Here is a 17,148-nt window from a genome sequence, read left to right on the forward strand (position 1 = left end):
CCTCCCCCCTCAGTGGTGGGCTCTGCCATACTGCATCCACGACATCACCCCCTTTTTGTCTCATTGAGATTCGGCTTGGCACGCAGACAATGCCCATTTCTTGGCACCAAATATTGGAGGGAGCCGCATAAGAGAACCAACCTCAGTCTTTTCCCTCACAGTCGTCCCCCATATTCCGTCGATCATCATGGACCAACGCCAACTTGTAAAGGGTATTTTTTTGTGCGTTTGTCTACTAAATACTCAGTTTGTTTGGCTTCTGAGCAATTCGATAGCATGGATTGAAGTTGAATAATAAGACGAGGAGGGCTGCTGTGGGCATCTCCATCTGAAGCAACACTGAATGACTGTGTTAGCGATACAGGTTGATTGGAATGTGGATTGTTCTGAGTGACTTGCTTAGATTTGACAAAGGTTATGTATTTATAACAGTTTTCCTTCGTTATACTCTGTAACAGAGCAGCCATTTTCCTGTCATCGATAGCTTGGGCATACGCTGTGAAAGTCAAACCATCACTTCCGGGTGTTAAAAAAAACAAAAAAAACATTTTCTGTAGTCATGGCTGTACCTTACCACCCACCCATATGGACTCTTACTGGAACTGCCAATTGGTGTGTTAAAAAGGTTGTTGCACTATCACAAGTAGGAATATTGGAAACCATAGAGGAGCATTTAAAAAAATGTCACAAGGTAAGAAAAACTAAAAGAATTTAAGTGTACCTGTTTGCATGCCTCGCTGGCCTGTGGTAGATTGTAGATGTATTACACTCATACATCACAACTTCTGTCTAAAGTCATGATGGTGGTTTAGTAATCTTCAATCAACTTAGGCAGAACAGATATTAGAAATCAGATTGGCTGCTCAGACTGTGCTAACACTTCATTTTAAAACAAAATTATTCTGAGAAACAGAGATGTGAGTCACATCATGTTAGATGACGCAATGTGATGGTGTTGTTTTCCTCGCTGACTAGACCACGGGAAAAAAAAATGATGATGCTTTTCTTTTTTTAGGCTTTTACTTTAGATAATATCTGGTTTTTACAGTAAGTTACTGAAAAAGCAACATTTGAGTTGTATTGCTTATGTTCATATTGTGGTTTAAGCTTTAAGTAGGTTTAATTATAAGCAGTGATAAATTATGTACATTATTGATGATTCACTAGGGATTCACACGGTAATAACCCATCACCACAACAAATGTTTGTAGCCCATACAACTTTTCTTGTATGAAAAGTTTAATCCATTCCTGCTTTCACTCCACCCCCTCTGTATTGGCCAGCCATTTAGAAGAGTTTAATACCATTTACCTTCTAATTAATTCAACATCTCAATTAAGGCCTCCCACTCTCTGATGCCCTTGTGCCTTTTCATTCTGCCCCAATGAGCATGCCCTGGCACCACAGTCGCACAGCCTGCCAAAACATTTCAATCACTGTCGGCATTAATTAGGCCAAAGAGGAATTCAGAATGTTAATGAACTGCCCAGCCGCTTTTCAGCGATCATGCTTCACATGCTAATTTATGCAACGAGTCCCAGCCTTTGCATGGGTTGACCATCGTCTACCATAACAGTGTCTGCTCAGTCAGCTCTGCCAAAGTATGGCTCTGTCGGGGCCCAGACGGCTCTGCCCAGCTTGTGTCCCAGACTCTAGCTGCACAGTAAACAGACTCCTTTTTCAATGGACTTGAAGTGGCTTTCACACTGAGCAAAAAGGGCAATTTTCTGAAGTCAAAACTTCAGCTTCTCCATTAAAACATCTTAAACAAAAATACTTATGCAGAATTTCTTTGCATTCTCTCATAGCATGCATCTGCGAATCAGTAAAAAACAAACTCTCAGAAATAATTTATGACCGAGCAACTCCTCAAGTCAATCTTAGTATTCCCTACGCCCTTATTTGGGGGAAAAATAACCAGTTTATCTTATGGATAGGGATTTAAGGGAGGAGGCAGAAGTTAACAGGTTGCACCACAGATGTTTGGTACGGGTGCCAAACAACTCCCTAAAATGGCCGAGGTACTGCCATTTTCCATTTCTCTTCCTTTGCTTTGCATTGCTTTCTGGTTCTAGGGACTGAACTGGGGGAAGACATGCTTAAACTAAACGATGGAAGTAGAACCAAGTCAAGTTTTGAAGTAAAATAGGCACTATATCTTGGCACAGCTGGCCTTTATTTTATGCCAATTGGTGTTTTTTTTTGTTGCACTAATATAATAAAAACACATAATCTGAAAAAAAGTGATTTTAACCTATCAAGTTTTCATACATTAGCAAACCTGTGGTAAATGCATTTCATTTTTAATGTTCAGGTCTTTCAGAAAGTAGTATTTCTTGCACATTTTTGAGTGTATGCCATACAGACTGTCTGTCACCTGTTCACCTGTTCTTCCCAAACACAGGTCATTATACATAAAGGGTCTGATACTGTATATGACTTACTGTACATAAACTGTAGTGCTGGTCATGAGCCTGGTGAACCAAGCCTTGATTTCACAACACAGGCTACGATTTTGCAAGTCTATAGAGGAAATTGTTCCTAGAAAGTAATTCTTGATAAAACTGTTACCAGACTACCTCATTCCATGGCAGGGGGCATCATTTGAATAACGTGGTTGTGTGTAGGGGTGCTTATGTGTACAATATATATGAAACTGTATTAGAAATTACAATCAATGTCAAACTGTTTAACCAATCACAAGAAATTATGTCAACGTCTATTTAGTATATTATTCTTGGATGTTCTGCTGCAAAATACAATCTGAAATGACCAGATGTGATAAAACCCACATATCCGGGTTTCAAAGCAGGTTGAAAACTATTGCAAACAGCATTTAACTAATTTGTTTTCTTCTTAATTTTTGTCTCACAGATCGACAGACAAATTTCATCTCTTCCCTGCAACAGTATCTGTCCTTAAGGCTGAGGTAGTAGATTGAATAGTTGTGGGGTTTGTGTCCTCCCTCTGAGATAACTATACAATCTACTGTCTTTCCTAAGGAGACAGGTTGATCTGCTGTGATGCCAAAAAGACAAAGCTTCATGGATAAAATAACTTATGGACTGAACAAATATTAAAGAGATAACCCATCCTTCACCTTTGAAGAAGAGACTGCAAGCACAAGAAAAACTTTATATATTTACCAGATGTAGCAGTGAAACTTGTTTACTTAAAACGTTCTAAAGAAGACTTTTTTTTTTAGGATATGTATTTGTGCTTGAAGTTGAGCCTAGCAAGGTGAGGTAGTAGGTTGTATAGTTTGTGGGATGGAGTGAATCCTACTCAGGTGATAACTATACAGTCTATTACCTTTCTTGAGAGGTACAATGAGTGCTTGGAATTAAGCTCACTCACACAGACTGAGTGAAGGAGCCACTTTGATGCCATCTTGTGGCCAAAGACTAACATCACTCTGGAACATTTTCTGGACCCCTGAACCTGTATTGTGTGTATCTGGTGTTTTGAAGTGTGAAAAATGACCATAAATGAGTTATAAGTGACAATAATTTGTGATTTAAGACGAGACAACACAACATAACCTGTACAAGTCTTTGATCAGCATTATATTAAATGGGATGTATCATGCACATTTCATAGTCTGTATTTATATTCTGGGGCTCTACTGGAATATCTTTGCATGATTTGCAGTTAAAAAAAACTCCTTATTTATCTTATACTGAATCTTTATACAACACCTCGGTTCAGCCTCTGTCTGAAAGGCTGTTGTAGCTCCTGTCTCTTTAAGGCCGCCCTCCCGATGAGCCCACACTATTCTGATTGGTTAGCTCCCGGAAGCTTCTCCTCGGCAGACTTCCACTAACTCCAGAAGCTACATTAAAAAAACCCAAAACAATAATAATAATAGGATGTCGCTTCTTTTTTCCTGTTCTTTACTCAACATGAAACTTCTCTAATACATCCCCAAGCCCGATTCCGATCTGAAAAATGCACATAAACAACCCGTGGAACAACCTTAGCAACAAAGCCTAACAGATGGACATTTGTGGGCATGGAACAATCAGATGTCATCACGAGGAGGAAGTGGAGGTAACTTTGCAAATGAAGCATTCAGAGCAGGCTGAAGCCCTGGCTTTTGACTTGTAGGGAGTATTTTTACATACGTTCACCTCAAGTTTTGAAATTTGACTGTGTTTAACATTGACATCCAACATTGTAACAGTATAAAAATAACAGAAAATCACAAAAAGCATGATACTGTATGTCTCCTTTAAGTAAAATATTTCAATTGCTTTTGAAGTGGATATGGTTAGGGTTAGTGCAGTTAGATATAGTGGCATCTGTTGGATAAATGTTAAGGAAAATTTAGGTGGATAAACCAAATTTTATTTCTAGTTTAGAATATAAGTGTGAAAGTTGTATCTTTTTATATATAGCTTTTTATATAAATTTAGATTATAAAATGTATCAGTCTATAAACCCAGTGTGCAAAAAGTTTGTTATCATACATTACAGTCTGGTAAAAGTCAGAAAGTTTTAGCATCTAACTTCATGGTGGGCTTGTAGCATTTTCTTTCACACAGCGCATTTTAGCAAATACAGCACATTATACCCAGAGTGAGATCAGAGGATTAATATTAGATTGATGTTTAATTTCTGTACAGACAGATGACTCCATCACTGTTGGAACAGTCAAAGTCTTACATGTAAATAAAAAAGTGAGAAACTGGAAAGCTGCATGGAGAGTGGCTCAAAAGTGCACCAGTGCTCATAAATATCCACACGTTGTTTATTTATGGCAGATAAGAAGTAAATACACAGTTTTAATAAACATGGTGACTCTAATTTATCTTCAGAGTCACTACATATTGGAGAAAGCCACACATAGATTATAGAACTCAGGAAACGAAACAAAATGCTCAGCTATCACACAACTAACCAAAAACCTGTACACATCTGATAACCAGTCTTATGAACATATCTACAAAAATAATGAGACACCTGAATTTCTGAGATCAAAACTTAAGGCAAAAATAAACATCAAAAACACATGACAGCAAAATAAAACAAACGCTAACAAGTCAAAGAAAAGTGCCAGTGCCTGTCCTGTGATGTATTTCAAAGAATGTACATTGTCAATAGTGCTTATTTACATAACGTTAAATGATTATCTATCATGCATGTTTTGTTGCTAAGTATGTTTTCTTGTTGAAGAAAAAACAATAAAAACATGAGTGATTACGAACCAGTAGTAAAATTGGTACAATATATTGTAAATATGTTTCATGAAAGCTGTCTTAACCAGACTGTGACCAGTGAACTGTTTTCAGAGGTATTTCTAACCCTTTTCATTTACATAAAGGGAACTAAATATTATAAACAGCTGCAACTCAATATGACAATAGCACAAACTACAGATTTAAAAACGAACATACAGCCTAATTAACTCATGACTCATGACTCACTGATGCAGTTGTAACAAATATATTAATATAATTTATTTACTGTAGAGATGTTCTGTTCCGTGAGTTTTTCGATCAAGGGCACATACGTCTAATGTAAAGGTTGTATTCTTTAGGGAAGGTAACTCCTAACATAGAGGGAACATAAAGAACTGAAACTTGACAGAAAAAACTGCGAACTACAAGATAGCGATGTGAAACTGTCTAAAGCAAAGGCTTTTAAAACAAGTGGAAGTTGTCGGTTTCCTCTCTACAAGACAAATTTTCGCAATACATACAGACACACAATCATGTACATCCACATTTACAGAACACAGACGCCCTGAATGTAACAGATCTTTCAATTCACACGGCTAGATTTGGTTTCTGTATCAATACAACCCGACATAATCTTCAATTAATGGAAGCTTTTGGATCTCAATACACTTCACATACTGAAATTTACTTTCTTTTCACATAAGAAAACAACATTTAAGCACCCTCAACAGTCTTTTTATCAATCAACCATTGTTTGTGACAGTCATTTTGGCCACACTGTTGTTGCTGAGATTGTTGTCTGTCGTCCCGCTAGTGTGAGAGCTTTGATTATCTTCTCCACATTCAGTACACCGTCGCCAGATCTTCAGGTATGCTGTCTTGATCTTCTGTATTTTGAATGCATACACAACTGGGTTTACGGCTGAGTTAGCATGAGAAAGCAGGATGCCAACATAGAAAGCTTCTCTTGTTACAATTTTCGGACCACCTAAGTACGCAATGCAGTTCATTATGTGGAGCGGGAGCCAGGACAGGGCAAACAGGATCAAGACCAGAGACAGAGATCCTGCCAGCTGCTTCTCTTTCCTTAGGTAGTTGTAAGACTGTGTTTGGACACCATTGCCTGGTTTCTCTCGAAGGTTTCCTCGAATGGTACAGAAGATGTAGCCGTAAAATACAGCCATAATCAACAGCGGTATCAGGGTGCAGAGGAAAAAGTTAAAGTAGACAAGATATGACATGGGGATCACGGCTGTAAACGTGCAGAGAATGCTAGGCTCAGACGGGGTTTTTTGGTTGTACCATCCAAACATGGGTGCAAAACTCAGTGGTATTGCAACAAGCCAACATGCTGCTACCACAAGCCAAGAATGTCTCTGTGTGACAGTCCTTTTGTACCTATAGAGACAGTTAATAATAAATCATAATTATTGACATAATCAATCATGTATTGTGACAAAAAATGCAGAGAATTAGAATTTATTTAAAAAATTATGAAGTGATAGTAGTAATATACAGTAAATTAATGCCTTTTTGCAGTGCAAGCCATGTGAAAGGTTGAGAGATGAGAATGACATGAAATAGAGAAAATGTAAAGCTTATTAAAGCCGCAACGATTAGTTGATTAATAAATCAAAATAATTTTAATCGACAACTATTTTGATGACCGATTCAACATTTCAGTCATTTTTTTAGGTAAAACTACAAAAAATTCTCTAGTTCTAGCCTAACAGTCAATTGAATATCTTAAGTTTAAAGCTGAAAGGATTAGTTGATTAATCAATTAATCAATAGACAGAAAATTTATTGCCAACTGTTTTGATAATCAATTAATCCTTTTGAGACATTTGAAAAAACAAACAAACAAAAACCAAAACAAAAAAAAACTAAAATTCTCTGGTTCCTGCTTTTTAAATGTGAATATTGTCTGGTTTCTTTAGTCTTTTATGTAAATAATATCTTTGGGTTGTGGAATGTTGGTCGGGACAAAACAAGACGTTTGAGGATGTCACCTTGGGCTTTGGCAAACATTTTATAGGCCAAATGACTTACCAATTAATTAAGAAAATAATTGACAGATTAAGTGATAATGAAAATATTTGTTAGTTGCAGCCCTAAAGCTTATGATTAAATACCAAACCAGGCAGTGCTATTTTACTTTCCTTAACACAATGAAAGAAGAAAAATTACCTGAGAGGGACATACACCCGGAGGAAACGGTCGACTGCAATAGCCGCAAGAGACAGAACTGAGACCAGAGTCAACAAGATCACCACACAGCTGATGAAGAGACAGCCGTGGAATGAAGTTTTCACTTTTCCGTCCACCACCACAGCCATTGGTATGGCTATGCAGCCAACCATAAAGTCAGCAACAGCCAGAGAGACAATAAGGCAGAAGGTGGGCTGTTGAATGCACTTACTGGTCCACAGGGCCAAAATAACCAGCATATTACCCAGACAGCAGCTGACAGCAATGATCACCTCCATCACCATGTAGATCACTTCACACACATCCATTGTGCGTCCTGTCAGGCTAACATTGGATTGTTATCCGTGCAGCGTGTCTGAATGTGAGTCTGAGCCATTTATCATTCATCTCGGTCTTGTGAAATCTTTGAGGAAGTCCTCAGCCAATCAGCTCTTTTTAAAATTAGAACTACACCCTTTGATACTTTCTCTGTAAACTATGTATCTGAATGTTTTGTAGTATGTGTACAATTGAGAAAATATGTTTTTGTTTGTTCCTATAAACATTGCAGATAAATTGTAATGCTAAGCAAGCGGAGTTTGACAGAAAAAAATGCACTGTAGGCTGTTGCAACAGGTCACACCAAAAAAGTTTACAAAAGAGCTGTTGCGTTACATTTTGTCAGGAGGAAACAACACAGGTTTTTTTTTTTTTTTTTTTACCACAAATGATTTACAGATAAACAACTTGCAAGTAAAAGATGTTGCACACAAGCTGCTTTAAAAATCTAAGCTGCATCTAACTTTTAAGTGACAGCCAAAGATGCCAAGATGATGATAGGAACTCCTTTTAAAAGTTATCACACAAGAACATGAACAGTTAACCACAACCATGATCACACTTCAAACATCAAAGACAACGAGTCATTGTAAATCCATTAATATCTTACAATGAGAGTGGCACAGCTAGTCAGCACTGTGCTGCAGGAATTTCACTAAATTTTACTTGAATTCTGTGTCACTGAGGTACCTTTAGCTCCAGTGTGTGGGAGTTCAAACAGGTTGTGGGCATGCAGAGCAGAAATAAAAGAATGTTGTTGAGTAATTTCCATAGGAAAGGAAAATTCAGAATAAGAACTACCCTCTGCCCAGCCACTGTCTTCTTGTTCTATGGGTGTTATTAACACTCTAAATGCAGCTTCCGGGAAATAACCCTCGTCTTTCTCACACTGATGATAATCTAAACTCTTAGTTCTAGCATCTCTTAACACTTTTGAGGGGCTGACGAAGTGAATCACCATGGTAGTGGTGGTGGTGGTGATGGTGGTGGTGGTGGTATCTGTGTCAGCTCATGACACAGATTACAAAGATACAAAATGAATTTTAGTAGCTTTCAAATGAGACTTCAAATGAGTAATATAAGAGAATTGCACTTTAAAATATGTTCTCAGTTGTCTCACTCAACAATAATATCTTTTGTGTAGTTGTAAGACAAACATATTTTCTTCTAAATATCATTTGAGTCTAAATTACACCTACTTTACTGTTACTTTACTTTTAAATAAAGATTGTTTGAGTTTGTTTGTAAATGTATGTAAATAATTTCGCTACGTGATTTACATTAATTAGGCTATTTGCTGCCAGTGGTGGAAAGTAACTAAGTGCATTTAGTCAAGTACTGTACTTAAGTACAGTTTTGAGGTACTTGTACTTATCTTGAGTATTTCCATTTTATGCCACTTTATACTTCCACTCCACTATATCTCAGTGGGAAATATTGTGCTTCCTACTACACTACATTTAATTGACAGCTTTAGTTACTTTTCAGATGAAGATTTGACACAATGGATAATAAAACAAGCTTTTAAAATACAACATTGTTGAAGATGAAACCAGGTTCACATTTCAGATGTCTATGAGTTGTTAATGCAATGTTCAAATGATCCAATATTTCACCAGAAATCGAAGATTAAAGAAAAAGTCCAAAAACTGAAAACAGATTTGTGAATCAGAACTTGTTTTTTCCTCTTTCCTCTCCCATTAATCATCTCACGACTCCTCAGATTTATCTGGGGACCTTTTGACGGGGCCTGACCCCTACATTGGGAACCACTGGACTAAAGTAGCTAACTGTAAGTAAAGCAGTTGAAACTAGCTCCACCTCCAGCAGCTACAACAGTAACATGCTGCTCTAACACTGATGCTTCAGTATTAATAATCTAATGATGTCATGTATAATAATATATCAGTCAGAGGGACCAAACAAGTATTTTTACTTTAATACTTTAACTACATTTTGCTGCTAATACTTATGTACTTTTACTGAAGTATGATTTTTCTTGCAGGACTTTTACTTGCAATGGAGCATTTTTACATTGCTGCATTGGTACTTTTACTTAATTAAAGGATCTGAGTACTTTGTTCACCACTGTTTGCTGCCATTCACTTGTCAGTTATAAAGAAACTCTTACACAGAAGTTAAAAAAAACATACAACAACATGAAAAGACCATCACAGTTAACAGTTGACTTTTTTCAAAAAGCAATCTTGTGCAATCTTTTTGTTTTTGGCTTGACCAAAACAGAATAATCTTCCAGAAAATGTCGCTCATACTGAGTTGGACCTCCTCCTCCTCCTGATTCATATCTCTGTTACGTAGACTTAAATTCTATCTATAGTAAAGGTACAGAGTGAACATCATCTAACAAGATATCTGGGTCAAATCTTCCTGCCTATTATTTTTTAATTATTATCATTATTGGCTCATTTCAGCCAATTGCTTCTCTTCTTTTACTCTTTAACATGTGATTTAAAATGAGGGGATGAGGGGTATGGGGATAGCAGCTCAGAATTTAGTGATTAAAATTAATATGATTAATAGCTCAAGTAGAGCTGCTACAATAAGTCGATTAATCAATTAGTCAATAGACTGAATATTAATCAACTATTCTGATGATCGATTCATCTTTCTGAGTCATTTTTAAACAAAAAACTGAATATCTTTGGTTGTGGTCTATTAGTCGCAACAAAAGAAGATAGTTGAGGACATCACCTTGGGCTTCGAGAATCAGTAAAAGACATTTTTCATAATTTTCTGACATTTCATAGACCAAACAACTAATCAATTAATTGAGATAATGATCGGCAGATTGACAGATAATAAAATAATTGTTAATTTGTTTTTGTTTTTTTTACAGGAGAACTAAATGAATAGCATCGTTTCAGTTCTTTGTCACAGTTCCACTTGTGCACAGCTATGACAAAAATGAGGACAGGAACTTTTTCAGTGTTATAATACAGTTCCTTCTCTTTTCTATAATTGGTACTGTTGAAAAGGTCAGGTTGTAACATGTTTTTTTTTTTTACAATAGGCACGTTTATGAGAGGGGGCTGTAATGATTTATTTCTGTAAAATAATTGCTGAAAGGCAGAGGTTAGAGGATAACACAGACACATAGACTGTTTGTAAGTGAGCAAGTTTTGGCCTGACTCGTATAACTCAGTCATATGACTCAAGTAATTACAAAATGTGATTACTGTGTACAAGCTCCTAAGGGTCACAAAGTGGTCACCAATTCCACTTCCTTTATCAGCCTGAACGGAGTCTCAGTATTACTGAGCTGGCATAACAGAAAATAAAACAATGTGTAAGCAAAACAATTACACTTTTTCAAAAATGTACCATATTAAAAAGCAGAAATATGAAATTGATGACAGGTGCAGTACCACAAGGAACTAAAAAGATTCAGCAGAAAATGCTTTTAACAAACTTTTTTATGCAAACCAACACTCCACAAAGAAGGAACCACAAAATGACCTTCCACCCACATACTTTGCTGTCCTAAGACCTCATACTGATACTTAAGACATCTTATCAACCCAAACTGTGTAAAACACTTTTTTAAGGAAAGTGGTGTGCCTGTCTTGCTTTAATTAACAGCATCTAGCCTATATGCAATTAATTAAAGGTTCAATTAAGATGCCATATATACTATTAATTGAACCTTTAATTTAAATTGAATTAATTTTTAATTCTTGCTTTAATAGCTTACAGTATATGCAATAAGTTAAAAGTTAATTAAATTAAGATGCCATTTAGTGGTTACTGGGGCTTCTAAAACTCAACAAAACTCAAAAAATAAAAAAGCTGAAACCCTCCAAAGAAATGCAATTGTTACTGAAATTGTTACTTAAACAAAAAGGTGAGAATTAAAAAAGTACTACATCAGCAGCAGTGACAAAAAATTCTGGTGCTGCTAATGATTAATTTGTGTTTACATTCTTCTCCACTATTGGCTTTTTGTCACCACTTTTTGACCACAAAAGATCTAGTTGATTATACAGAGTGGGCTTCACACAGCATAAACCTAAACTGAAGCCAATTCAAGTTATTAACATGACGCTGAAGTTAGCTTCTGATTCGGGGTTAAGGGAAAAGTTAAGGGCAAAGTAAAGTGAAACATAAATAATAATATTTAGTGGCTGATTCTCCACTTTCAGATTGTGAAACCTTTATTTTGCTTATGAAAACTGAAAAAAAGGATGATTTCACTGCTTTCCCCCCCATCCATCAATCAATCAATCAATCAATCAATTTTTATTTATATAGCGCAAAATCACAACAAAAGTCATCTCAGGGCACTTTTCACATAGAGCAGGTCTAGACCATACTCTTTAATTTACAGAGACTCAACAATTCCCCCCTGAGCAAGCACGTGGTGACAGCGGTAAGGAAAAACTCCCCTTTAAGGGGTAGAAACCTCAAGCAGAACCCGGCTCTTGGTGGGCAGCCATCTGCTTTGACTGGCTGACCACATTAGACCAGGTCCAGATAAAAATCAATATAGCTTTGTCAAATCTAGGGTAGATTAACAAGGAGACTCCAGAGATTCATTAAAACACAGTTTCAGATTTGTGAAACCTTTATTCTATTTGTGAAAACACAAAAAAGGTGATTTCACTGATATTTCTCCATCCAGAACACATCGGACTAGGTCCAGATCAAAAACCATAGTGTAGGAGTGTCAGTGGTAAAAAAAAAAAGGGGAATCAGCCACTAAATATCATTATTTATGTTTCCTGTAACTTTTCCCTTAACCCCAAATGAAAGATAACTTCAGTGTCGTGTCATTAAAGTAAAGTAAACTCATTAGTTGGCCAATATAATGTCGTGAACACATGGGACTCCCTAAAAACTTGGTATTTCACCCAAGGGTGGTGCCTTAAGTCCTGCATCACACAGATTGTTGTGTGCCTGATGCATGCTCTCGTCAGCTCACATTGGGTCATCTCGTCACTTTTTGGATGAGCTAGCAAAATCGTAACCTAAAAAGTTGTTTATTAACCTAATCTTCACCTTAACCCCAAGATTAAACCTACAGGAGACCTCATGCCTAATTGTCACTTTAAAAAGAGATTTTTTGTGATCATCAATTTACGAAGATACACTTAAATTTTTGCTCCTTGTACTGCTGGCACGGCTGCAACCGCAACTGGACTTCCCTGCAGATTTTCAAATGACTTTTACCTGACTGTTGATAAATTCTCAAACTTTATATAGCACTTTTCACAGACAGTAGTCACAAAGTGCTTTACATGAGCATGATACAACATACAGAAAAGAAAGAAATCAAAAAACACAATCTGCAATAAAAAAATACACAATAAAAACATAAAATGCTGCCTTGATGCTTACAAGTTACCCAAATGCCTGTCTAAACACGTGTGTCTTTAGCTGCTTTTTAAATGAACGCACAGAATCAGCAGACTGGAAGGGTGCAGGCAGAGCATTACAAGAGAGTGAGCTGATGAGTAAGAGTGTAGTAGATCAGCCACATATGCAGGAGCCTTACTTTGTAAAGCTCTGTAAGTAAGAAAGAGAATTTTGAACTGAATCCTACATGCAACAGGAAGCCAGTGACGAGATTTAAGCATAGGGGTAATGTGAGACAATCTATTTGACCTAGTTAGTAGTTTCACGGCAGCATTCTGGACTGTCTGCAGACGATCTAAGGCAGAGATACTACAAGAGGAGAATAGTGCATTACAGTAGTCAATACGAGATTAGATAAAGGCATGTATGAGCATCTCTAGTTCAGCCATTGAAACTACAGATCTCAGTTTACTAATATTTCTTAAGTGGAAAAAACAAGATCTGGTCATCTGCGTAACATGGGTGTCAAAGAACGAAGATTGATCAAACATTACACGGGTTGGAGTGGGCAGCGGAGGAAACAGGCTAAATACTTTTCATAATCTCAGGGGCAACCTTTTCTGGGGCAAAGACCAAAACCTCCGTCTTATCAGGATTAAGCTGTAGAAAATATTCTGACGTTCAGTCTTTAATAGCGTTAAGACAGTCTAGGAGTCTAGATAACCTAAAAGCCTCACTAGGTTTGAATGAAAAGTGGAGTTGGATATCATCTGCAAATAAATGATAAGCAACAACAAATCTGTTTATGATCCATCCCAAGGGCAGCAAATATATAGAGAATAACAGAGGCCCCAGAACAAAGCCTTGTGGAACACCACAAGCCCAGGTTTTGTTCCCAGTTCAGATTAAATTGTTATTTGGTCTGGATCCGGACCGGAGTCTGCCTGTTGAGTATGTATTATCATTCTCAGTGTAAAACAGCAGGTCAGCCAGTGTTCTAATATACATGACTGCTAAAACAGTTGGGGGGTCAGCAAACTTAATATATCTCAGAGTCTTGGCTATTTTGTCTTAGTTGAGGGGGGAGCCACCACAGATTTTGGCTCAACTGACCTTTCAACTCAAAGGAGACTCACACATGGTAGTTTTGAGCAGCAAAAGTAGTTTTTGCATACAATAGGCTATGTATTTTGTTGAAAACAATCGCTGGTATTAACTTAATATGCCAACAAAAATCTATGTGATTATGTATATGTAACGTTGTAACTACGCCAGTCTGAGCCTCAATGTTAGTGCCAGGCAATTAACTAACTACTTTGGTTAGTTAACATGCTAGCTACCATTATAATCCAGCTCAAACAACCTATTATTCACATAATCACAACAAATATTTAGTTAAGTGCAAGCCTCTTGAAGAAAATGTTGACTTAGGGGAAGCAGGTAGCTACTATATACCATAACACACTAAATCTTCTTGAGTGCCATGATTATTTGTCTTGATTTAATTAAACACAGCATTTCCTTGCCTTGACAGTTAAGTGACCATGTTATATGAACAATAATTCCCTCTGAAGGTGTCCACAGAGTGTGTGCAGGGAACTATTTTGCATTTTGTAAATAAACCCTACTTTGCATATTATTTGCTTATCAGAACACCTTATTATGTGTTATCACCTGTCTATAAAATCTTTCCAGTGGCTATTTCCAGCACACACACTGACTGTATTTGCTATTACCTGTTCCACATAAAATGGAATAGAGGTTAAACGAGTCAGCGAGTGGTGAAGAAACTCAAAAATCAAGCATGCTGTTTTTCACCAGTTTGGAGGAGACGAAACCAGAGCCAAAAAGTAAGTATTGGACTTACATCACAGGAACAGTTGTTCTGTGTCTATTAGTAGTATAAGTAAGCTCTTCTTTTCCAACATTTCAGTGACATACTTGATAGTTTCTCAGAGCTGTTTTTTTTTTATTCTGTTGTGGAGTCTTTCTGTCGCCCGTTGAGTGCTGATTGAACGTAAATGGAAAAAAAATAAAGAAACATACACAGGTGGCATGGACAGTATGTGTCATTGTTTGCACTTTTGCATCAAATTTACAGATATCTATCTCAGCTTTAACAGGGAATTTGACATGTAAATCCAGTACTTGTTTGACATGCAATAGTTAAACATTAAATTTACCAACAAAATAACAAATGGAGAAAGATAACAAGCTATATCTCATGAGCTGCAGTCATTGCTGTAGAGGGAGTTGTTTTGCTCATTTTTTTTCACCGCACCTCATTCAGTTTATTAATTTGAACACTCATATCCTTTTAGAAAACAGCTGAGTTTGACCAATTAATATAGACACACACAGGAGCAGTATAGCATAGAGTAAATAAATTCTACATTAAACAGGAATGCTTGGTGAGGATGTTGAGAATAATTTTGCTAATTGGAACCGGTAATAGAAGCTTTACTGTCATGTAATCCCTTTGGCACATGTGCAAGCGGATCCCTGCGAGGCCGTAATCCAATTCATTACTTCTGTTTATAGATAATGACGTCTTGTGTGGTGATACTAAAGGGAGTCTTCTGCAGAGGAATATCAGTAGTAAAAAAATATAATGCATATGTTTATATGGTTTTGAATTTAAATGTGTTTTGTAATTCAAAGACATTTTAAAAATCTTCATAGAGGCTATATTTAATGTATACTACAAGTCTACAAAATGTTTCAATCTGTAACAGTGTGATGTGTTTGGATACTGACAACTGACAATCAATAGTTGATGGTACAAAGAATCAAATTCAATCATGTTACATTAATTGTTAATATGTAACCACACAACCACAAAGGATAATCTTACATTACTGAATTAATGCAAGAGGATAATAAAAAAAAAAGAACAAAAAAGTTAACTGCAACAAAGCTTTTCACTAAAATTGGCGACCAATAAAAGAGTAACAAACAGTTCAAGTTGATTAACGGCGTCCTCGACAGATACTTGATACATACTGCGGTATTGTATTTTTTGTCATTTTTGACATTTACAGTTACTGCGTCTCCAGAAGTGCTAATGCATTTAGACTAGAGGCCTAATAAAACTGATTCAGTGACTGCTCACAAACACTCTAATGCATAGACCAGAGCCTGGGATCAGAGGCAATATCCCGAAGAAACATCCTGAGTCATCGCTTCCTTTAAAAAAGAAGGAAAAAAAGAGAGAGAGGGAGACTGAATGTATTTACAGGCAGACATTAAATCTGCTTTCTAAAGCAACTGAAGACAATCTCAATGATTGCTGGCTCAGTGATACTTGCTGCCAAAGTCTTGTCATCCTCGGCTGGACAATTAAATTAAGTTTTTGTAAGTAATTGAACATTTGGATCTATATCGGCAGTTTACCCAGCAGGGTCCAATTTCTAGAGAGGTTAGACTTAAGCTGTGTGGAGAACTACATAAAAAATTGGAGATATAATGTAAAAAATGTGCATATGAAATTTAATGCAAGCCTGTGACAATGAGAGTTAAATATTTGCTATGACTTTCATTGATGTTCAAAGATGACAAAATAAGTTTTTTGCAGCAGATGTACATAATTATAATTAAAAGCAAAATGTGCTGAAATGTGTATTTTCTAATCTTAGCGGATGGAAATAGTGATAAACTGGACCTAATTCACATACATCTGTCATTACATCACTCCAGTTAGTCCCATGTCTTTTTAAGATATTGATGCAGTGATTAAAGTGGAACATGTGTATGTGTGCTTTGATCCTTAAGGCAGGATGAGAATGCAGTCATACTAAAGATGATGTAGTCTAACAATAATCGACCAACATGACATGACAAAGGCTAAAGGTGCAGCAAAGCTGGATTCATCATTCGTTACAACAATAAAATGTATGTAGAATTGGCATTCGTTAATACTGTCAATTCATGTAATACATGGATTACTGACTTACTACTGGATGGGGTCAAATTTGCAATTAAGCATTTTTCAAATGAACAGAATTATCAAATTACTAATAGGGCTCCTTTTGCAGTCCAACTGGATCAGGAGTAACTTCAAACTGTGCATCTAAATTTTAGGTTTACTTATGCACATTACAGCTTGACCAATACAGGGTTTTTGTGA

The 17,148-nt window shown here is 36.6% G+C and overlaps 1 protein-coding gene across 1 annotated transcript; it reads right to left on the reverse strand.

The window, feature by feature from the left end:
* Positions 1-4,732: 4,732 nt before the first annotated feature.
* Positions 4,733-7,778, reverse strand: LOC122980895 (adenosine receptor A1-like). Its single transcript, XM_044349323.1, has 2 exons — positions 7,371-7,778; positions 4,733-6,578 (listed from the first exon to the last, which is right to left on the reverse strand). The coding sequence occupies exons 1-2, from the start codon at positions 7,697-7,699 to the stop codon at positions 5,924-5,926; spliced, it is 984 nt and encodes a 327-aa protein (XP_044205258.1). The 5' UTR covers positions 7,700-7,778; the 3' UTR covers positions 4,733-5,923.
* Between the last annotated feature and the right edge of the window lie 9,370 nt (positions 7,779-17,148).

The sequence above is a fragment of the Thunnus albacares genome, chromosome 4, assembly GCF_914725855.1.
Source record: "Thunnus albacares chromosome 4, fThuAlb1.1, whole genome shotgun sequence".
Classification (NCBI taxonomy): domain Eukaryota; kingdom Metazoa; phylum Chordata; class Actinopteri; order Scombriformes; family Scombridae; genus Thunnus; species Thunnus albacares.